This window comes from Oryctolagus cuniculus, chromosome 18, assembly GCF_051225735.1.
Source record: "Oryctolagus cuniculus isolate XC-2025 breed Fujian yellow rabbit chromosome 18, ASM5122573v1, whole genome shotgun sequence".
Lineage (NCBI taxonomy): Eukaryota > Metazoa > Chordata > Mammalia > Lagomorpha > Leporidae > Oryctolagus > Oryctolagus cuniculus.
The window spans coordinates 66,261,135-66,284,276 of NC_142884.1; the positions used below are offsets into that span (position 1 = coordinate 66,261,135).

General features: G+C 42.5%; 1 protein-coding gene across 4 annotated transcripts in view; it reads left to right on the forward strand.

The window, feature by feature from the left end:
- HYDIN (HYDIN axonemal central pair apparatus protein) overlaps nt 1–23,142 on the forward strand; it is a 409,263-nt gene that overhangs the window by 191,390 nt on the left and 194,731 nt on the right. For all 4 annotated transcript variants that reach the window (XM_051847253.3, XM_070062720.2, XM_051847256.3 and 1 more), the window contains 3 exons: nt 212–347; nt 2,460–2,624; nt 3,011–3,163. In XM_051847253.3, the coding sequence (XP_051703213.3) occupies nt 212–347; nt 2,460–2,624; nt 3,011–3,163 (454 nt within the window). The remainder of the gene's footprint in view (nt 1–211; nt 348–2,459; nt 2,625–3,010; nt 3,164–23,142) is intronic.

The following is a 23,142-nucleotide window of genomic DNA, read 5'->3' on the forward strand; positions in this document are numbered from 1 at the left end:
AGTCCTGCTTCTAGTCCTGTTTTGGTTAAAAAGTGGTGACTGGGTGGGGGTGAGGAATGGGGAGAGGGATGGCAAAAGAGATTTGAAAATGATTAATGTAGTTATTAAAGAAAAACTACTGTGTGACAGTGACAAATGTATCTAACTTGGGACTCCGCGTTCAATGTGTAAACAAGCTCTCTGTTTTGAATTGATGGACTCCTTCGAGCAGGTGTATTGTACCTACCCTCCGATTGGTTGATGAAGAGGTGGACTTTGGGCGCTGCTTCCTCAAGTATCCATATAAGAAAATGATTCAACTTGTCAATCACAATGATCTCCCAGGATACTACGAGGTCCTGCCTCAGGTGAGTCCTTGTTTTTTGGTGTTAGTGTTTCTACCATTAAACCCCTTCAATGAGAGTGATCTTTCTGAAGAGCCATGTTCCTGAACACATGACCTTATATAATTCTGATTTTTAACCCTCAAATAATGTGGGGATGGGGTTATAAAGCCACAGCTGGATTACCATCTGCATGAATGAACAGCTGCAGGTGTAAACGGTTGTTAATTTCCCAGGGAAATTGCCCTTGCTAAAGAAGGGAAAGTGTCAATTAAGCCAACAGGCAGAAATGCACCTGCAAATAATTGCCTATGAATTAACCATGCATGAGAAATTAGCTAGGGTTTTCATTTCTGCCCATGGCTGTGACTTGAACAGCAGCACTAAGATATAGCAATGCAATATTTATAAGTGGACTTGTTGGACCAAAAGGCTAGAGGCAATACAGGAATGAGAAAGGAGGAATTATCCTTTAACGTTTTATGAAATGTATCTCTGTCCCTGTGCCTTGCCACCTGGCTAGGTGGGAGACTAGGCAGACTAGGTAGAAGATTCAGAAAGCTCTGTACCCTCTGCAGTAATGGAAAGTTCCTAATGAGATACGGCTTACCAAGAATGCATTTGGGTCTAAAACTTAGTTGTATAAGTATAGTACTCTAACATAAATTCATGCAAAACAATCAAGTGGGGGGTTTTGTGGCTATAAATTCAATGTGAATTTAAAGAGCAGTATGGGGACTACAGAATCAATGCAGGTTTAGGCTGCATCACAGAAATACAGCTCAAAAAAGGACATAGCCACTGGTCAAACAGTCAGCATTTCATCTTTTCATCTTCAGTTCTTGTCATGACATTTTTATAACCAATTCAAGTTTTGAACCTGGACCCTGGAAGACTGGGATAAGATAACTCCCTTTCAGTAGTCAAAGGGCTGTTATGTAAAAGGAGTTAGAATTATTCCGTGGGCTTTTCTGAGGTAGACTCAGAAGCCAAGCGTGTAGCTGATGGAAACTGCATCCCACACTCAGAGCACGCTGGCCCTCATAGTCATCTCAGGATCTCAGAGCAATGCCGCCTCTGGTTTCAGAGCTGCAAAAAGGGTGAATTACTTGCCCTAAGTGGGGGATGTAAGGGAAAGCCAAGCACTCAGTAATCAAGATGCATAATATTTTCATGCCATAATTTAAGAAATTAAAATTAATCGAAAGAATGTATAATTAAAAAAATCATCAAAACGTGGATGTAGATGGGACCAGTATTACTGTTTTCTCCTTTTGCCACAGGCTTCAGTAGGGTTCGTGCTGCACAAGGTGGTCAAGTTAGATTAAGAATGTTAGGCCAGACCAGATGTGGAAAGGGCACAGGGTACTCCGGATGTGTGCAACCTGCATGCTGTGGCTTTGTCCCAAGGAGCTGAGGTACTCAGACATCTTTCTGGGAGTTGTGCAAGTTTATTTGACCAAGGGATGTTTAAAACTTCATTTGTTCTTGCTGCACAAATGCTAGTACTACACTAAAGAACACCTCTCCTAGGAACACACATTGGGAAGTGGTAGATGACATTCATTCATTCATTTCCTCATTAAAATACACACACACACACACACACTGAGTATATGCTTTGGGCTGGAAAGTGGGTGTATAGCGAGGAGAGGTTTCCGGCCCATGGAGAAAATGACTTGTGGATGGTTACAGTGTTGGTCCTCACATGCTGTGGAAAGAACTTCACAGGATGCTCTCTACCTCTACCCTGGAGCACTGATCACACCTGGAGGGGATCAGGATGACTGTGTCAGGTAGATAGAGGGAACGGACATTCTAGGAAGAGGGGCCACAGGTGTACATGGTTGGAGATGGCAAGCAATATATGTATTCAGGTCACCCCAGTGGCATCTGTTGACAGAATGCAAAGTGACAAGGTGGTGGGAAATGAAGCATGAAGGCCAGAGGCCAGGCTGAGAAAGTTGGCAGTGCAAGGCTACTGCCCTGAACCAGTTCACACTGTGGAGAATGTCTGCATCTTGAGCACTTTGGATTTTTGGCCTTGTGCACACTCCACTTAATTCTAAATGAATGAGTGTATTTGTTTTGTACCATGCGTGGCTTGCTCACCCCCTGGCTTGTCTCTCCCACCAGGTGTATGACAGTGCTCCTGGAGTGCTGCTTTCCAGTCCCACCCCTTGCGGGGTCATCCCTCCCCGGAGCACCATGCAAATACCGCTGATCCTGGAGACCCAGGTCATCGGAGCACACAAGTCCACAGTTTACATCTCCATCTTTGGGAGCCCAGACCCTCCTGTGGTGAGAACCAATTTTCTGAACTGCAGTTTAAGTTACTGGACGCTTTGTCAAACATTTTGAGCTTCCTAATTTAAGGCATGTGCCATATTCAAATATTCTGATTGCTTCTAGTTTTAAGTTTTACGTTTCACTCTTCAGTAGTAAAATGCAAGTGCTATATTACTTAGGAAATCTGTTTGCTGATACATCCAAACGTACTCAAACCCCACATGGCCATCCACGCATCCCATATACCTTAGCAGTGGGAAGGGATGTCACTTATCCTAAGAGGCCTTTTATGCCTCTGTTTTTAATGAAGGGGATAGCTGGAAGTTTCTATTGTGATTGATTTTAAAGGCCAGCCATTTTCACCTGTTCCTATATTCTTTCTCTCACGTGGAACACAGGTATGTTACTTGAAGAGTGTCGGGGAAGGCCCAGTTATCTACGTACATCCCACTCAAGTGGATTTTGGGAATATCTATGTCCTTAAGGACTCTTCCAGAATTCTCAACCTGTCTAACCAATCCTACATTCCCGCATTATTTCGAGCATGCATGGTGAGTGAGTCATGTAAACACAGTTTAGGCTTACGGGCAGTAGCCCAAATTTTGCAACAAGTCTTTGAAAATTATTATCATAAGCAGGGATTTGCAAGGTTAAACTGCATTAAACCATGACATTCGCATGTCTAATTCCTCTTTATTATGATCCTTTTGTTGATTAAGAAACACAGTGTGCATGTCTTTTGGTAAACAAGCAAATACTTTGCACATAATCCCAGTTTGGGAAGATGCTACAGAGGTCATCCAGCTTTCCTAATGAACTGTACCTTAATCTGATCCCAGCCCTCCAAAAATACCTCCTAAATATCTCTGTAAGAGTTTCCTTTCATTTGAATCCTTTGGCCACAAAATTGTGTGTTTACTCCATTTTTATTCTTTCTTCCTTCAAAGAGCATTTTAAGATAATTTGTGACTATGTATGAAATACAAGATAGTATTTGCCCAAAGCAGGGTTTAAAAAGCAAAGCAAAGATAGATACAAAAGGATCATAAAATGACTTTAGAAATGAGTTTGTCTCATTTCTGCATATTTCATAATGACATTAAGACCTGCTAGACTTCTATAAGCTAATTTTTTATTTTTTGTACCAGAATAGAAATAATATAGTCTTTTGAAGAATTTAGGAATTTCTAATATAGTAGTTCAAAGTATTCTTTCTTTTATAAATAGCTTTCTAAATTTAAATATAAGATTAAGTTGCATAGCCCTCCTGTTCTCCAATTGCTGAAATTTGAATGACAGCTAACATTTAGCATCAGCATTTGTCATATATTTCTGAAGAATCAAGTTATCAATTTTATAAAAGTCACTCTCAGGAGGAACAGGATTGTAGTTTTCTGATGACGTGTGACAGCTCACTAGAGACACTGGTCCCAGTTAACAGTCATTTGTCATTATCATTATTCACCTTTTATTATTTTTGTCACTCATGAAAGGTAGCCATTTTAATGTATAATCACTGATCTTTTTAACATATGGTTCTGATACAACCCCAATCTTGCTCCAGCACCCTGTGGATTTTGTTTAAAGAATATTATTTAATATTAATTAATTAATATTAATATAAAGAAAAATCCTACAGAAAGATACCTCCACTCGTCTTTATCATTAATTCATGTATTTTATGGAAAGTACAGGGTATTGGTGAAGAGTGGTTTCTTCCCGGTCCGGTACAGAGTCGATGGTGGGAAGGAAGAGTCAACCAACCCATGTAGCACAATGTGGATGGGCACAGGAGGGGCTGAGTGGATTTTGGAAGAAGGAAACAGGCAAAAATCACAAGAAAGCTTAAGGACAAACACAGCAACTGTTCTCAGCACCTCTACTTTCATTTTCAAGTTTCACCAGGTTTCCCTTTCTATGGCAACTTTTGGACTTTTTTTTTTTAATAAGCACATCACAGATCCATTGGGTTTTTTGTTGTTGCTTATTAATATAGTGTTTAACAAGGAGAAGTCAAAAGGTTTGTGAACAATTAAGTTTAAAGCTTATTTGGCTGCAAAAAAAATTCGAAATCCATGCATTGTTTTTTTCAGAATACACATTTTCTATGTGCTTTGTGAAGCCTCCTTGTATATTGAGTGACTCAGCTGGCCATTCACTGGGACTTTTTCTTTCCCACAAAGCTTTCATGATTCCATCCTTAGATACCTCAGTGTCACCTTAAGTCACCAGGCCCAGGGTCCAAGGAGCTAAATGTGTGATGTAATGGTCTACTGCAGGGTGTGTTTTGCCCTCAAGTTTCTCTTGAAAAACTGCTGCTCACTGAGTTGTGGCATAAAGTAGTTTCCGCTGTAGTTCTCATCAAACTCCTTTCATATTTCAGCCGGGCTTGCTGTTGGATTTCCTGGTAATTATGATATGTGTTAACATCATAGAAATTGAATTATGCTAACTTAGACATTAACTGCAGTGGAAAGAAACTGATACACCATTTATTACATTTCAACTTGATATATGGTCCCAAAGCTTCAAACTTGTTCTTACAGAAAGTGTTAAGCGCTAGGAAAGTGTTCCAATAAATAGTTGTTTGTTCTGTAGTTAAATCTACCACAAATTCAGACGCAGGAAGCTCTTCTCTTTCCTTGCTGGCTATCCTACAGCCGGGCTCACTGTCTCTCCACGCACGGCCACACGTCACGGTGACCACTGTGATGAGATTCTCCTTTAGCAGGAAACATCTGTGCATATCAGACAGGGGGGTTAGCAGACAGGAAGCTGAAAGCCCACCTTCACAGTGATGCTGGGGAAATAAATGACACTTGGAGGGATTCTGAATTTCTCCAAAATAAATGCTATGCAAAAAGATAAATAAATAAAAAAACAGACCTCTTCATATACTGTGGAATGAAGAATGAAGATGATATTTACTTTGTTCCTTTAAAGCCTAATTTATTGTAAGCATAAAAAAAGACTGATTATTATGAGAGAGTGATTACTCTGAGGAAGAGTGTCGTGTCCCTGCAGCAGTAGGTTCCCCTTTGCTCTGGGATGCCTGGAATACCAGCTCCATCCCCCCAAGATGTTCCTGGTGGGGGACTCATTTGGAAGGATCCAATAAATCAGCTCTGACCCGGGGGAGGGGCACAGCACAGAAGGTCAGTGGTGTGAGAAGAGAGTATAGCAAGGCCCATTAGACAGTGTGGGCTCTGCTGTGTGCAAGGGCTCTCTCAACAAGAGTTCTTGTGTTCTCCTTCTCCCCCTCCCTCCCTCCCTCCCTCTCTCTCCCTCTCTCTCTCTCTCTCTCTCTCTCTCTGAACAGTGAGAATGTGGCAGTTCCTTCTTTGATGGGTGCCTCTTGCTAGGTGGAGCAAGTGCGTTGCTTAGCACTTGTTTGGAAACATCTGGAATCCTCTCGCTTTTATTCTGGACTCTAATTGAGCCTTGGCTGCGTTAGCTGAAAGCCTCGTTATGGATCGTAGTGACACCTTGGGATTCAGTTGGCCCTCCGCCACCCCTGCAGTGCCTTGATCTGTGGGAAGAGGCCACCATCGTGTGACACTGAGAAGTCCTGGGCCCAGGAGGCAGGAATTGTGATGCATCATCCAAGCACATTTCTTTTCAAACATTTCTTGGTCTTGGTCACTTGCCATACATCATACAGTAATGTGGGAGCAAGGAAAGAACGGGGCTGCCGCATGTCCTTCAGACTGCCAGCCACTGGGTTCTTCCTCAGGTCCGTGGACTCTCCTTCCGTGTTTGTGTGTGGGTTCTGTCTCAGCCCTGAATTCCCAGCACCTAGCAGTGGGCTTGGTGGTTGTGATGGTGACATTAATTATAATTCACACTCACTGCTTCTGACTGTTTGCCACTTTATACACAGTATTGAATTTACGACAACTCAGTGAGGAAAAATGCTGTCTTAATCCCCACTTTAATGAGGCAGGAACAGCAATGGATACAGTTTAAGTAAGTCACCGCAGCCTGTAAGTAAGCACAGGCTTGGTTTTGGCCCTCTGGTGGTCTGAGAAGACCACGCTCTTTCCCCCTGATCGCTGGGTAAGGAAGCGGGTCTGTGAATGGGGAGAGGATGTGGCTTCATGTTCACTGTACTAGACAAGCAGGAGTTGCTGAAAGGCAGGGGACGAGCAGTAAGAAGCATTTCCCAAAGAGGTAAGATCACCAGATAGGCTTTGTTTTATTCCGAGATGTGTTCGTATGTACATATGCAAAGCATCCCCACTGTGTCACTTTCCAACCCACTGTAACTCCTTCAACTGTGTGTCTGAACCAGACTCATAGTCTACGTATCTGCTTTTTTTAAGCCTTTGTAATACAGTTCACATATGTAAATGAGTACAAAAATTCTTCACTACTGTTGCTCTTAAAAGAGTTTTAAAATTCAAAGTTATGCCCTTCTTTTAACAAAATAGAGACAGACCTGAAAGGAGATTGGTGGGCAGGCATTTCACACCCAGAGAGATTTCTCATGCTGGCCCGTGTCCATCTTAAGAGATACTGAAAGTGGTGACCATCACCAGGGAGCTCCTTTTAAACTGCGGGCTGCTGCTCTGTGGACAGCGGGCTCTGCTTATACGCAGCATCCTTCCCGCCTGCCTGAGCTCACACTGCAGACCTAAGAGGGGTCTTCTCCGGAGGGGCTGCGGGGGCTTCCCGGCCCGAAACCTTCTTTTTAATGATATTGATTGATTGATTGATTGACAGAATAGCAGAGAGGGAATGACAGAGTGAGATCCCCCCTACACACAGCCCCACCAAGGCCTTCTGAGAGATATGTCCCTGAGGTACCACACCCCATAGTGTGTGTAAAGGGAAGAGAGAATGAAGTGCTCCTCAGTCTGCAGTGGGTAGATTCGCTGTGTCCTCAAACTGAGCTGTTAGATCTGCAGAAGGAAATGGCTCAAAGAAATCGTGAGGACAAAGGAAAGAAGTGAGCACGAACCAGAGACAGTTACAGTTGTTATACTTCTTGTTTGTTTGTTTTGATGGGTTTTCAAAATTATGGCTTTGTTTACTAAGACATATATTTAGAAGAAAATACTTGCTTTTTGGTTCAAACTCTTGAGGACAGTATGATTTATGCAAAAGGACACTCTGTGTTCCTAACGCATATCCACCCACTTTGGGACTCCACTGTCCCCACTTAGCAGATCACATAACTGGGTTCTCTCAGTCCACGAGAACTGACCAAAGTCACAAGAGAAAAGTCTGCTGGCGCTCAGCGCCCTGAATTGTGGGCTAGCCTCTTTCTATTGCAGCGTGGAAATACCTGACTGTAGAGGTGGAGAACTGGGGCTATTTAACATGGTTTTAGTACAGAAGAATTCCAGAGATGCTTAACCCTACAATCTAATGCATAAAAATCAAACATTAACACAAACATTAGTCCTGTTTGGTCTCCTCACTGATCCATTCCTTTTCTCTCTGCACAGAGGCAACCATATCATGAATTTGTTGTTCTTATACTTAATTTAATGCCCAATGTTGTTTTTTTTTAAAGATTTATTTTATTTATTTAGAGAGGTAGAGCCAGAGAGAGAGAGAGAGAGAGAGAGAGGTCTTCCATCCGCTAGTTCACTCCCCAAATGGCCACAATGGCCAGAGCTGAACTGATCCGAAACCAGAAGCCAGGAGCTTCTTCCGGGTCTCCCACGTGGGTGCAGAGGCCCAGGCACTTGGGCCATATTCTACTGTTTTCCCAGGCACATTAGCAGGGAGCTGGATCAGAAGTGGAGCAGCCAGGATTTGAACTGGCACCCATAGGGGATGCCAGTACCACGGACTGGGGCTTTAACCCACTGCGCCACAGCACCGGCCCCTCAATATTGTTTTACTATAAAATTAATTAGGCCATGCTTTTACATTTAATCATACAATATATGAATTCCTAAAAACTAAATAGTGATACTTTTGAAGTGCTTAAAATATATATAAATAGGGACTGGCACTGTGGCATAGCTGGTAAAACTGCTTGCTGCCTGCAGTGCTGGCATCCCATGTGGGCACCTGTTCGAGACCCGGCTGCTCCACTTCCGATCCAGCTCTCTACTATGGCCTGGGAAAGCAGAAGAGGATAGCCTGAGTCCTTGGGGCTCTGCACTCACATGGGAGACACGGAGGAAGCTCCTGGCTCCTGGCTCCTGGCTTTGGATCAACACAGCTCTGGCCATTGTGGCCAACTGGGGAGTGAACCATCAGATGGAAGACCTCTCTCTTTCTCTCTCTCTCTCTCTCTCTCTCTCTCTGTGTGTGTGTATGTGTAACTCTGACCTTCAAATAAATATTTAAATATATATAAATAATTTTACTCTGTGTGATTCCCACAACTTATTTTTAAGGCTTTGTTGATAGGTGTGTATAAACTCATGCTTGCTGTTACTTATTGATATATTATTTGTTTTTTCACAATGTGTCTTTCATTTTAGTACTCATTTATGCTTTCTGACAAATTCTATTTTGCCTGATAATATTACTTCACTAGCTTTGTTTTAGTAGCTATTTTCCAGGTATCATTTTTCATTCTTCTATTTTTAGTTTTTATGCATATCATGTGTTTAAGATGAATCATTTTTAATTGAGGCTGGACTTTTTAAAATCTGATGATAATCTGTCCATCCATTGGCAGGAATATCTGTTTCCTGTGCTGCTGTAATTAATTTATTAGCTTATGGTGTGGGAGTCAGCAGTTCAAATGGGTCTTTTGTGAGAGTCTGGAGGAGAATCTGTTTCCTTGCCTTCTCTAGCCTCTGCAGGCCACCTGTGTTCCTCGGCTCATGTGCCTTCCTCTGTCTTCAAAGCCTGCGGCGTCATCTCTGCTCTGTGACCTGTGCGTCCAACCTTACACATTGTGTCTGACGTTGATCTCCCTGACTCCCTCTTACAAAGACTTGTTATGTATACAGCAGGACTTACCACCCCAAAACTCACGCAGGCGTTTGAACTCTGCTGTCTTCATGCCAGTGTTTGAAGGATTAAGGGTAGAGATTTGATCTAATTAATGGCATCTGCGATGTGGGTCTGATGGGAGGTCTTTGGATCACTGGGGATGTGCCCCAGTATATTGCCAGCAGGGTGATGATCTGGGTGAAGTCCTGTGTAGCTGTTCTCTCTGCTGCCGGTCTCACCGTGTGATCCTTCCTCTGTACCCCCTCTACCAGGGCCAGCATCCACCAGACAGTGGACTGTGGAGCTGCCCAATCCTGGGCTGTAACCTACAAAATGTAAACAGAAGTAACCTTCTCTTTCTCCAGAAGCTCCTTGCAGATATTTGAGTGAAAGTAACAAAAAGTGAACTAATGTAGGACTTTCATGATTACACTGGGCCCAGACCAAGAATCCAGGATAATCTCTTCATCTCAAGACACATAATTACCCCTGAAAGTCCCTTTCCACATGTAAGACAAAATATCCCTAGATTTCAGGGATTAAGACATGGATATTTATGGAGGGCCATTTTTTTTTTTTTTTTTTTTTTTTTTTGGACAGGCAGAGTGGACAGTGAGAGAGAGAGACAGAGAGAAAGGTCTTCCTTTGCCGTTGGTTCACCCTCCAATGGCTGCCATGGCCTGCGCACCACACTGATCCGAAGGCAGGAGCCAGGTGCTTATCCTGGTCTCCCATGGGGTGCATGACCCAAGCACTTGGGCCATCCTCCACTGCACTCCCTGGCCACAGCAGAGAGCTGGCCTGGAAGAGGGGCAACTGGGACAGAAATCCGGTGCCCCGACCGGGACTAGAACCCAGTGTGCCGGCGCCACAAGGCAGATGATTAGCCTAGTGAGCCACAGCGCTTGCTGGAGGGCCATTATTTAACCTACCACATTTAGACTAACCTTTTTAAATTTATTGTGATCATCACGTGTATATACTAATTACCCTATCACTTTGAGTATTTTTTGTATACTGTACTCTCCTTCACCCTCATTTTCCTCCTTTAGCACCTTGGTCTTTCTCAAGAATAACATAAGGGGCCGGCTCTGTGGCGCAGCGGGTTAACACCCTGGCCTGAAGTGCCAGCATCCCATATGGGTGCCAGTTCTAGTCCCGGCTGCTCCTCTTCCAATCTAGCTCTCTGCTATGGCCTGGGAAAGCAGTAGAAGACAGCCCAAGTCCTTGGGCCCCTGTGCCCACATGGGAGACCTGGAAGAAGCTCCTGGCTCCTGCCTTTGGATTGACGCAGCTCTGGCCAATGTGGCCATCTTGAGAGTGAACCAGCAGATGGAAGACCTCTCTCTCTGTCTCTACCTCTCTCTGTAACTCTATCGAACAAATAAAATAAATCTTTAAAAAAAAAAAAAAGAATAGCATAAGAAACCTATCATGCATTTAGTATTTCTTGACCTTTCCCCACCTCCCTCATTGTTTAAATTTAGTATAGAATTTGAATCCTCTCTACCACACACACACAAAAAATTGATTTTTGTCAGTGATTGATTACCAAAATAATTAGCTGACTTTTCCTTTTTTCTCTGCTTTCTTCTTGGTTTTGTTGTTTGTTTATATTTGTTTTTGTTAAATTATATCCTTTGAGGTGTTTGATAGAGGTCTTGTGATTTATGAGAGTGCACTCTGGCGTGATAGTTTAGCTAAGTATAAGATTCTTTTGGACAGAGTTTTATTTCCTTTATTTCCTTTCAACTCTTTGAAGATTGGCCTCTGGCATGAATTGTTGCTGTTAAAACTCCACTATTAGTCTTATTGTTCCTTCATAGACAGCTTGTATTTTCTCTCTAGTTTTTCTTTTTTTTTTTTTTTTTTTTTTTTTTTTTTTTTTTTTTTGACAGGCAGAGTGGACAGTGAGAGAGAGAGACAGAGAGAGAAAGGTCTTCCTTTGCCGCTGGTTCACCCTCCAATGGCCGCCGCTGCAGCCGGCGCACCGCGCTGATCCTGGCAGGAGCCAGGAGCCAGGTGCTTTTCCTGGTCTCCCATGGGGTGCAGGGCCCAAGCACCTGGGCCATCCTCCACTGCACTCCCTGGCCATAGCAGAGAGCTGGCCTGGAAGAGGGGCAACCGGGACAGAATCCGGCGCCCCAACCGGGACTAGAACCCGGTTTGCCGGCGCCGCAAGGTGGAGGATTAGCCTATTGAGCCACGGCGCCGGCTTCTAGTTTTTCTTAAGACTACATTTTTATCCTTGATTTTCCTAAAATTCTCTTTATTATATCAGAGAATTTTCCTCTTAAATGAAAGCTTTCAGTCATTATCTTTTCTACCATTCATGCTATTTCTTATTTTAAGAGAAAAAAATACACCTATATACAAACAGATCCCTGAATTTGTATAATTTGTATTTATAAATATACATATTTCTAATACTACTATTTGTACCACCCTACATGTCTTATTTTATTTTATTTCTCATACATATTTTCACTGCTCTATCTCTCTGCTGCCTTAGCACCTTGTCAGTAGTATGTCCTAATTTAAAAATTCCTTCTTTGATTTTGATAAGTCTAGGGTTTATCTCATTTATTTACATTTTCAGTTTAATTTCAATTATTATATTTTTAATACCAAGATTTATAATTAGTTCATAGCTACTTATTGATTTATATCTCAGTGGTTATTTTCTCATAATCTTTGTTTTATTTATATTATCATATTCTGCAGTTCTTTGAGGATTTCAGGTGCATTTTCTAATCAGTTTTAGTTTATGTATTGATTGCTTAAGAATTAAATCATTACCTGATTATTTGCACCTGTTCTGAGCATTTGGAATCTTAAGTAATAAATCCATCTGGTGTGGGGTGTGCTTTGACCTCATACTCACTGTTCACATGCCCCCTTTCTAGCATTTTTTACTTTTACCTTCACCCTGGACATAATCACTAGTCCAGAATCAGGTCCCATGGATAGTGGAGAAACCACACCTTCAGTCATTATGGCGGCTGGTGGCTTGGTCTTGTGTCTCCGCACATGACAGTTCCCATTTCACTGCTACCACATTCATCACTCCTGGCACAACTGTGATATGGATAAAAGATTCAGCACTATCACACCTTTGTTCAGCCTTCTGTTTTTTTTTTTTTTTTAAAGACATTTATTTGTTTATTTGAAAGTCAGAGTTACACAGAGAAAAGGAGGGGGAGGAGGGAGAGAGACCTTCCATCTGCTGATTCGCTCTCCGAGATGGCCACAATAGCAGTGGCTAGGCCAGTATGAATTCAGGAACTTCCATCTGGGTTTCCCATGTGTGGCAGGTGCCCAAGTGCCCGGGCCACCCTCTGATGCTCCTCCCAAGCCACTAGCAGGGAGCTGCCCTGGTGGTGGCCTTACCTACTATCCCACATGTCATCCCCACATTCAGCCTTCTTTCGCATACAGAGAAGTTGCCGTGGCTGGGGACATTGTCTGTCATCCTTTGCTTTCTGCAAGATCATTTTGGTTGCCATTTCCCATCCTCAAGCTGCCTCCTCTGATTTCAGAACATACAGGCCAGTAAGTCTGAGGCTTCAGGCCCCTTTTTATGTTCCAGTTATATTTCGTATGGTGTTTATTTTGTTTTTGAGTATACGGCTATGGGTAGTTTTTTTGTTTTTTCAAAATTTTATGTGTGTATGTGTTTGAATAAATGGTGTATTTTAATGTTAAGCTCATTGATTTATAATTAATAAACTTTTTATGGTGCTTTATGTCTTTTCACATGAGCACTTAACAAAGAGATAGTGAAATGTATTTTCAGTTGGCATAAGAGAGCACAGTTCTTTATCTTTACCTTAATCATGGAAAATCCACTAAAAGATACACACATGAAAAGGAAATAAGAAGAAAATAAAATTGTACTTTTATCATAATGGACATTTTTTCTTTTGCTGCATAAAACTCATGACCATTCCAAAACATAGTAGGCTCTTCCTGAGCCATCCTAGGTGACCCATTCAATGACCAGAGAATTTCAGAGGAAATACTATCAAGAGACTTCCAAAAACAAAGGTGTGTGTTGACAGAGAACTGGGGGCTTCCTACCCCAACCTCTTCTGAGAGCTATTTCCCTTTGGTAAAGCTAAATGTGAAATCTAGAAAATGGGTTCCACTAGGTCGTATTGATTATAAACCACACTGAGAGAAGGAAAGCTATTGATTGAACCTTAGTTAACATGATGGGTCAGCACCTTCCCTGAATTTAGAGTGACAGCTCTACTGGTCAAATGTGATTAGTCTGAGCATAAGCTAAAGTTAAAATGAAAGAAGGATATTTGGTTCCTTTATCACTAAAGAGATTTCCAGAAAACTGTCTTGGTTTTCTGCATGCTATGCAAACCTGTCCATCTTCATTCTGTCTGTCCCAGCTCTTAATTAGTTTTAGAAAGTTGTTTTTCCAAATTAATTATTATTCGGGTATATAATTATTACCTATCACCAAAGAAGGAGTTTAAGTTAAAACTTCCTTTTTCTGGGTCACATATGATTTTTTTCATTCAAATCCCACCTTCCCTCCTCCTCAAAAATTTATAACTTCTTCCCCAGCACTAGCATCATCATCAGCCCAACTCACATCATTTTTAACAGATGGATATTATTGTCATTATCAACTAAAGCTTTTACTTTGCCTGTTTTGTGCACTGAAGTAGATAGCCATATTCAATATTAATCCAGTACAAAATGAAATAAAAAATTTATATAGTGAACAAAAACAAGAAGTACATTAAGTAATGTAATATGGATGTTTATTGGTAGTATAAAACTTCCAACACACATCTATCAAGATTGTATGATTTTTATAGAGGAGAAAATTATTCTCTTCCTCAGTCCCTCTTCTCTGTCACAAACTAAAGAGCAAAGACCCCAGCGGTATATAGGATATGGTAGAACTCTATGCAGTGGCACTTGGAGTTTGTCTGTTTTTAATATCAGTGTGATGAAACTGTTCTATGCAATGAGTTTCATGCTTTTGAAAGAAAATTTTTTTGAAATATTAGGGAATTAAGTTGGGATGTAACTGGGAGGGAAGGATAAAATTATCTGAGGGAAACATGGTCATCTTCCATGCTTGGTTTTATTACACAGGACAGTCACTCAACAAAGCATTGTTGAATAAATGAGTGCTGATGTAGTAGTATTCTGTACCATCAAGATTAAGGTTGTCAGGACTAGCGCTGTGGCCCAATAAATTAAGCCACTACTTGTGATGTCTGCATCCCATATCAGAGTCCTGGTTGCTCTACTTCCTGTCCAACTTCATGCTAATGTGTCTAGGAAGGCAGAAGAGGATGACCCAATTGCTTGGATCACTGCCACCCATGTGGAAGACTAGGATGAAGTTTTTGGCTCCTGGCTTCAGCCTGGCCCAGACTTGGTTGTTGCAGACTTCTGTTGCAGCCATTTGGGGAGTGAACAAATGGATCTTTCTTTTTTTCTTTCTCTCTCTCTCCCCCCTCCCTCCCTCCCTCCTTCCTTTTCCTTCCCTTCCTTTCCCTTCCATCCTTCCTTTTTTCTTTCCTTCTTTCTTCTTTCTCTCCCTCTCCCTCTCTTTCTTCCTCCCTCTTCCCCTGGTCTCTCCCTTCCTCTCTACTTCCTTCCCTCTCTTTCTCCATTGCTCTGCCTCTCAAATAAATAAATCTTTAAAAAGAGAGTAAGAGTATTACATTCAGACAGATCTGGAATCAAGTCCTAGTTCAACATGTCCTAACTCTGGGAAAGTTACTTGCCATTCTGAGCCTTGATTTATATGTTTAAATGGAACTAATAGTGTCATCCAGAGGATGAACTATGGCAATATGTGTAGAAAATTCGTATTGAAAAATAAATGTTCAATAAATGATAGCTTTGGTTATCCATGTTGACAGACAAAAAGAGCCAGGTGAAATGGCTTGTGTTTAGACATAAATTCTTGCGACATTATATCTGAAGGTCTTTTATTTTTCATTCTTAGATAAAAGAAAAAATAATGGGAACTCAGAGAGGTCCTAATGTTTTGGAACCAATCCACACAGTACAGGTCTCTGTGGCAAAGGAACTCTAATGCTTCCCCCTACCACCACCCTGCCACTCTTCTTCACTTGTTTCTATAAACTTGTGGCAGTGAAGCCATCTGATAAAATATAAACATCTGTGTTAATGAATACAAATATGCCCTTCCCTATCAAAGCAAATAGGCTTCCTAGCAAATAAACTATTACATAACAATTTTTGTTCATTAGCTTTCTGGTTCTCTAATCTTCTTGAAGCATACTTATTTATTTGTACAGATGCCCCTCAGGACAGTGTAAATCTTGTGTGTGTGCCCAGAGATGTCCTATTTCTCTCTCTGCTACCTTATGTTTGATCTGACATCTTTCATTGGGTCTTAAGAAGGCAGCGACTTCCAGGAAAAATGTCTTAGCCTTTGTTCAAAGATGCCAATCTAGTAACCTAAAAAGATTGTTGCTACATACTCTTGAGAGCAATGTGAGTTACATATGCCTGCCTCCCTAGTACAATCAAAGTCAGTCAGCCTTAGAATTCTCAGGGACCTCTTTCACAAATAGGAAAATCAAGTATTAGATCAATTGCTTGACCAACAGGGACTCTCAGCACATCAGTGACTAAGCCTTTCCTATTCAATCTATCATTCCAAACTGTTTCCTCCTAAGAAAAACAAGAGAAAAGCTGGACAAAATATAAAAATCCTGAGGCTGGGGGAATCAGGAAGTAACCAACCCAGTGACGCCACAAAAGTAAAAGGAAGCGGGGGGGGGGGGGGGGGCAGCGCTGTGGCTCACTAGGCTAATCCTCTGCCTTGCGGCGCCGGCACACCGGGTTCTAGTCCCAGTCGGGGCACCGGATTCTGTCCCGGTTGCCCCTCTTCCAGGCCAGCTCTCTGCTGTGGCCCGGAAGTGCAGTGGAGGATGGCCAGAGTACTTGGGCCCTGCACCCCATGGGAGACCAGGATAAGTACCTGGCTCCTGCCATCGGATCAGCACGGTGCGCCGGCCACAGCACACCGGCTGCGGCGGCCATTGGAGGGTGAACCAACAGCAAAAAGGAGGACCTTTCTCTGTCTCTCTCTCTCTCACTGTCCGCTCTGCCTGTCAAAAAAAAAAGGAAGCGGGGAGATGTGTACCCAGCGTTTAGGGACTACTTGTCACATACAGTTCTAGAAGAGGTTGATTAGTTGGAAGTAGTTTCAAGAAAACTTACAGGTCCAAAGAAATGAAAAGTAGAAGAGGATTATCTTTGGTAAAACCCCTGGACTTGAGTGGGGACGCTGGATGGCCACACTCTCCTTTCAAAGGTGAACTAGAGCGGATTGTCAATCTAAGTTGTTTCAGTGCCTGCTCAGATAAAAGAGGTCCGGGATTGGTAGTTCCCCCGCAGCTTTCTTGGGTGCGATCGTATGTCATAACTGAAGGAAGAAGACATTATTCCAGAACTCAAAGTATACGTGATGTGCAGTAGTTAAACTGATCAGGCATATTGTGAGACAAAGCAACCTAGTAGAAAGCTAACTTTAAGCAAATAGAAGGCAAGATTTAAAATGTTGGTAGTTATTTAAAAATGGTTTTCACATCATGCCTTTTCTAGAGCCACTTGACTTTTTAAATTATGTGTGTGTATAAAGCTGATAAAAAAAACAACTCAAAGCACAATGCAGAATAGCATAAATAGTATGCTACCATTATATAAGAAAAAGTATATATGTGCAAATGTGCATTTTTATCTTTGAGTTGCAAAATATACCTGGAAGGATATGCAGAAAACTAACAATGGCTGCCTCTGGGCACACAGGAGGGTCCTCAAAAAGTTCATGGAAAATGCATATTCTGAACAAACTATGCATGGACTTCAAAGTACTGTTGCATCAAAATAAACTTATCTTTTAATTCCACTTTCTTTTACTTTGTGAAGTAACCTCATGTTATCTGTATTCTTAAGAAAGATTCTAGGAAAGAAAGTAATTGGGAATGAGGCTGAAGCAACAGAGCAGAGTTAAGATTAAATGGGTTCTACAGAGTGGCTATATCCTTTTACGGTGAATTATTTATTCAGTAAGTGTAAATGTGTATGTCTTTCATATAAATAAGATTCCCTTTTAGAACAAACAGAAGTTAAAGATAAAAGATCACTCACATCCCACCATGCAGTAACCACTATTAAATTTTTTGGTGTGTATATTCTGAATTTTGTTGTGTGTACATATGTATCTTTCTCTGTGTTACTGCCCCCTCCCATGAGATATTACTGCTTTCTTACCAGCTGTTTGCACTCAGCAGTGTGAGGGTACTTCAGAAAGTCCTTAAAAAATGGAATCAAAAGATAAGTTTATTTTGATGCAAAAAAAATTGAAGGGAGTCTAAAAAGTTCATGGAAAATGAGTACTAAAAAATCATGCGCAGATTTCTAAGTATTTTTGTATCCAAAAAATTGTCTTTTGATTCTATCTTCCCAAGAACTTCTTGAAATACCCTCATATATTATAGTCATTTTTATCATGGACTATGAAGGAACATTCCTCTACCAGTCTTTTTTTTTTTTTTTTTACCAATTTTATTACACTGTTTGACTCCACCATGTTGATTTGCCTAAATCCCTGCTAATGGATTGTTCCTGGTTTTTCGTTATTGTAAACAATACTCTGTCTTAATGATGGCTCGCAGCCTTAATGTTTCCTGGAAACACAGTTGCTGGGTCAAATGGCAGAAACATAACACAAAATATCGGTGTGTCCTGTGAAGTTTCCAGAAAATTTGTACCGATTTATATCTTGCCCTCCTGTGGAGCTAAAGAATGTCACACTCTCCCAGACCCTTGTCAACATTTTGCTTTTTGCTTTTGCCGTATCTGCTAGATGGGGAAGGGAGGTTGTGGTTATTTAAGTTTATGTTTCTTTGGCTTACCAATGAGGCTGAATATTCTTCATATGCTGAATATTTTTCATATATTTATTACCCAACAAATAATTATTATTATTGAGGCCTGTCTTTATGCCTCTCACTATGCTGACCTTGATGACAGACAAGAGGTAAGTAGAGTGGTTTCTTTCTTCCAAGAGTTTATACCATCACAAAAGAAATGAACGCACTATCAGTACAGCTGGGTTATAATATGTGAAGTTTTCTTAGGGTCAGAACATTGCAGACTTGAAAGCTAACAAGAAGGAAGCCAGAGATTTGGGGGACCATTTCCCAGGAGTAGATTTTTCCACACGGTGATGACCCTTGGTACACTTGGGAAGGGTACGTGTCCTGGTGCCCTGAATAGCAAGCCTAGAAAAGGCACTGGGGCCCTCTTAGGAAGATCTGGGACTGAAACAGACCAGATGCACATGTCTGGTCCACCAGTCTTTATTGCAGGCCGCCACGTTTGCCAGATGCCTGATTGACTCCGCAAGTGGACATGAGATCTTGCCACCTACCAACATTAACTCAAAATGCTGGATTCCCCAAACATAAAAAGTGAGTTCTCATCTGGAGCCAACAACAGAAAGGTGGGGAATGTCCACCACCATCTTGGGTGGTGTGTGTGGACCTGCATTTTTCTTTGAAGGGGTTTCTTGAATTTCACAAAGAGGATAAAAGATTCAATGCCACTGAGCCCAGAATCTTAAGGAAGAGCCATATGGAAACTTCAGCATCAGGAGAACAGGACAAGATCTATGAAGAGAGAATCCTATAAGCAGCACAGACTGCGGGGTGTTCCAGCAGGAAGAATTGGATGTGAAGTGAACACCACTTCCTGAGTATCTACTGTGCTGGACAAAGTGCTGGACGAGTGACACTCACTCCATTGACAAATAGCACATTTAAGTGATGAGGAATCTGGAATCCAGGTTAAAATTATCTTAGGCCGGCGCCGCAGCTCACTAGGCTAATCCTCCGCCTTGTGGCTCTGGCACACCGGGTTCTAGTCCCGGTCGGGGTGCTGGATTCTGTCCTGGTTGCCCCTCTTCCAGGCCAGCTCTCTGCTGTGGCCAGGAGTGCAGTGGAGGATGGCCCAAGTCCTTGGGCCCTGCACCCCATGGGAGACCAGGATAAGTACCTGGCTCCTGCCATCGGATCAGCGCAGTGCACCGGCTGCAGTGCGCTGGCCGCGGCAGCGATTGGAGGGTGAACCAACGGCAAGGGAAGACCTTTCTCTCTGTCTCTCTCTCTCACTGTCCACTCTGCCTGTCAAAAAATAATAATAAAAAAAATTATCTCAAGGTCACTGGTTACAAATGAGTCTGTGGTTGATCACCAGGTCCCAAGACAATGAAGTCCATACCTTTAATCATGACTCTTGACTTCTGCAACCTGTCTCCTGATTTTCTGTTAATTATTTTAAGCATTAGAAGGACGCATTTCAGAAAAGAGAACCATATGACCAGGGACACCATTTAGAAGATGAGAAGGAGAAGGGCCTTGGTGACTCTTCATTGTTATTGTTGCAAAAAAGAACTGGTCATCTGCTATGATAATATTGTAAATCCAGAGAAATCGCTTACTTCACAGGTTGGTTCCTGTTGTCATTTGCGTCCTCTTCATTCCATGGAAGGAAATTCTTGCAGATTTCAAGTGGAAACCAAGATATCTTGAAGAAAAGTGTGCAGTGTTGTTTTCTTCAGGTTGCATCATCATTAGTGCTGCGGAATAACAGGTCTTCTGAACATAGTCACACTCAGTTATCCCTGAAGTGACATGTGCTGTCAACAATAGCGTTCACTCTGCCTTTCGTGGCAAATATTAAATACACCATAAGAAAATGCTTGACAGCTCTGGCGGTTCTACTCGGGGGCCTGAGCACTGCATAAGGAGTCCACTGATGGCCTGTTGTCAAATAAAGATAGATGTTATCGTTAGGTATGTGAGGCCTGAGGGTAGGGCTTACCACTAGTCACCAGTGGTCATGGAATTCTGAATTGCAGAAGGTCACAAAGTTTCCATCTTTTGCACCTATCTGGAAGGGTATGCAGAAACTGCTAACAGTGGCTGCCCGTGGTAACGCAGGGGGACCTCAGAAAGCTCATGGAAAATGCATAGCCTGGAAACACTGCGTGTGGATTTCGAAGTACTTTTGCACCAAAAATAAACTTACCTTTTAATTCCACTTCCTTTTACTTTGTGAAGTACCCTCATGTTATCTGTGTTCTTAAAAGATTCTGAGACAGAAAGTGACTGGGAATGAGCCTGAAGCAAGAGAGCAGAGTTAAGATTAAACAGGTTCTAAAGAGTGACTGTGTCCTTGGAGGTGTCCACTTGCATGGACTTGCAGGTCTGCTCTGCGTGTTGTTCATGGGCTGCTGAAATGACTCTGGATCTTTGGCCTGAACTCACAGGAAAATCAGAGGCAGCTATTGGTGAAGTTTTCATAGACCATTTAAGAAGGCTCATTTTTATCATCTTTGAAACAAATATGTGGAACTCCCTGTTAGTTTTATTTTGCTGAGTAGCAAATAGCACAAATTTAGAGGCTTAAAATAATACTAATTCATTATCCCAGTCGCCATGAGTGAGAGATCTGGGCATGGTCTGGCTGGATCCTCTCCTTAGATCTCAGCAGAAATTAAGACGAGGACCCTTCTAGGCCCCTAGGATTTATTTCCTTGCAGCTGAGTGACAGGCCCTTGTGTACTTGCTGATATCAGCAGAGACTTCTTAGCTGCCACAGAGCCGCCCACAGTTCCCCACTGCGTGGCCCTTTCCGTGGGCCCTCCCGTGCTTGACACGTCTTCACTCAGAAGAGCCCAGACTGATTAAGTCAGGCCCACTGAGGATGACATCCCTACCTTGAATTCAGCTGATCGGCGACATGAACTGCGTCTGCACAATCCCTTCACAGCAGCACCCAGGTGAATGTTTGAGTAAACACCTGGGAGAAGGTCATCGTACCCCAGAAGAGGAAGATCCTGGAAGCCGCCTTAGACTTCCGCCAGCCACAGCCTCCCGTGGGTGACTTCTGGCGGCATTGCATGTTGAGTAAGCTTTCTTAGCACCCATCTACATTTGATCAATTTTGTAATATTTCCAGCAAATACTATTGAGTCCATAATTACATGTCACATGGGGCATTTCAGATTTTTGGTAAAATGATAACAGTAGCCGTTGTTTGTGAGAACTTTGTATGTGCCACACACTGTGCTGAGTTATCTATGTCCTACCTTGTTAAGCCATCACAAGTCTGCATGGAAAGTAGTATCCTCACCCTGAGCTACAGAGGAGAAAACAGACTTGGCACGGTTAAGTGACACGCCCAGAGCCCCACAACTGTAAAGTGGTGAGCAGGGGTCCGGCTCACCTCCCTTCCCTGCAGAGCCCTTCTCTCCATGAGCTGTTATCGTGTTTGCACTGTGATGCTGAAAAGTGATGAAATGTGATGTTTACCTTTGATCTATCCCTTCTTTCGCCAAACTTGTCATCTAATAACAGAAAACATCACAAAGGCCAAGTCCTCTTTAGAACCAAAGGACGTGCCTATAAGTCAAATACCAAAGCGACATCAGGGGGTTGGAGCAGTTTGCAGCCTGGCTTTTGGTAAGGATCATCCAGTACCTTAGCATCTGGCACTTCACTGTGCCTTGTTCTTAGAATCTATGATATATTTGGCTGTCTGGTTTTATGCCAAGCATTGATTAATAAGCTTCATCAAAAAGAAAACTCACCAACTCAGCCCTGGAAAGCAGCTCCAGGTCTTCTCTCCAGAAGAGCCAACCTGTGTCAGCAGGAATCAGAATAGAAACAGACACGTCCATAGAAAGCTAATGTCCCCTGACTCGAAATAGCACTCACGCTGGTGACACGCTCACTTCATTGTCAACAGAGGACTGACCTGTGCTAATGGCTAAAGGAGGAAAACAAATGGTTGGAACGGAAAAGATGACATTGACAGTATCCTCTCTGAAAGGCGTTTTCTTTTTTTGATAAAAAGGAGGACAAAATGACATTGATTTGTGCTTTAATTATTAACAGCCTCATAAATGAGCAAAGCCACATAGAAGGCTCCAAGGCCACAAGATGTGGAAGAAGGACCAACAGAATGAGATTTGCTTGCCTAGGACTTCCTTATTTTCTCTCCCAGCTGGGCCTCCATTTAATCTTAGCACCAGATGAACTTGGAATTCCCACAGGATTTGAAATGTCAAGTTGTTCTCCAGTTTCTGTGTTCTGATGGAATGAGCTGTTCGTCTTTCAGAATCTGAGGTCTGGAAGAGCTGAGGGAAGACCCAGGGATGTGGCAGTGGAGTAAACCAACAAGGTGGTGATGGCAGAGAACAACGAGTGGCACACCATGCCCATCTCCCTCTACTCGGACCCAGAGCTAGACTGCATTTCCCAGCCTCCTTTCAGGTCAGCTGTGGCTGTCTGATGGCGTTCTGGCCAGTGGAAGTGATGTCCCCCTCCCCAGGCGCAGTGCAGAAAATCCTAGCACCTGACCCTCCTTTCTCTTTATTCTCTCATTGGCCAGCTGGATTCCAGTGCCCAGAATATCTTTAGAAGCCACGAGTCAGATAGGTCAGAATCTGTTTAGCTGGGGTCCTTGGGTGATTGAATAGAACAGAAGCTCATCCTCACCCCGTCACCAGTCGGAATTCATGTGAACCGGAAGTAAGCTTCTATTG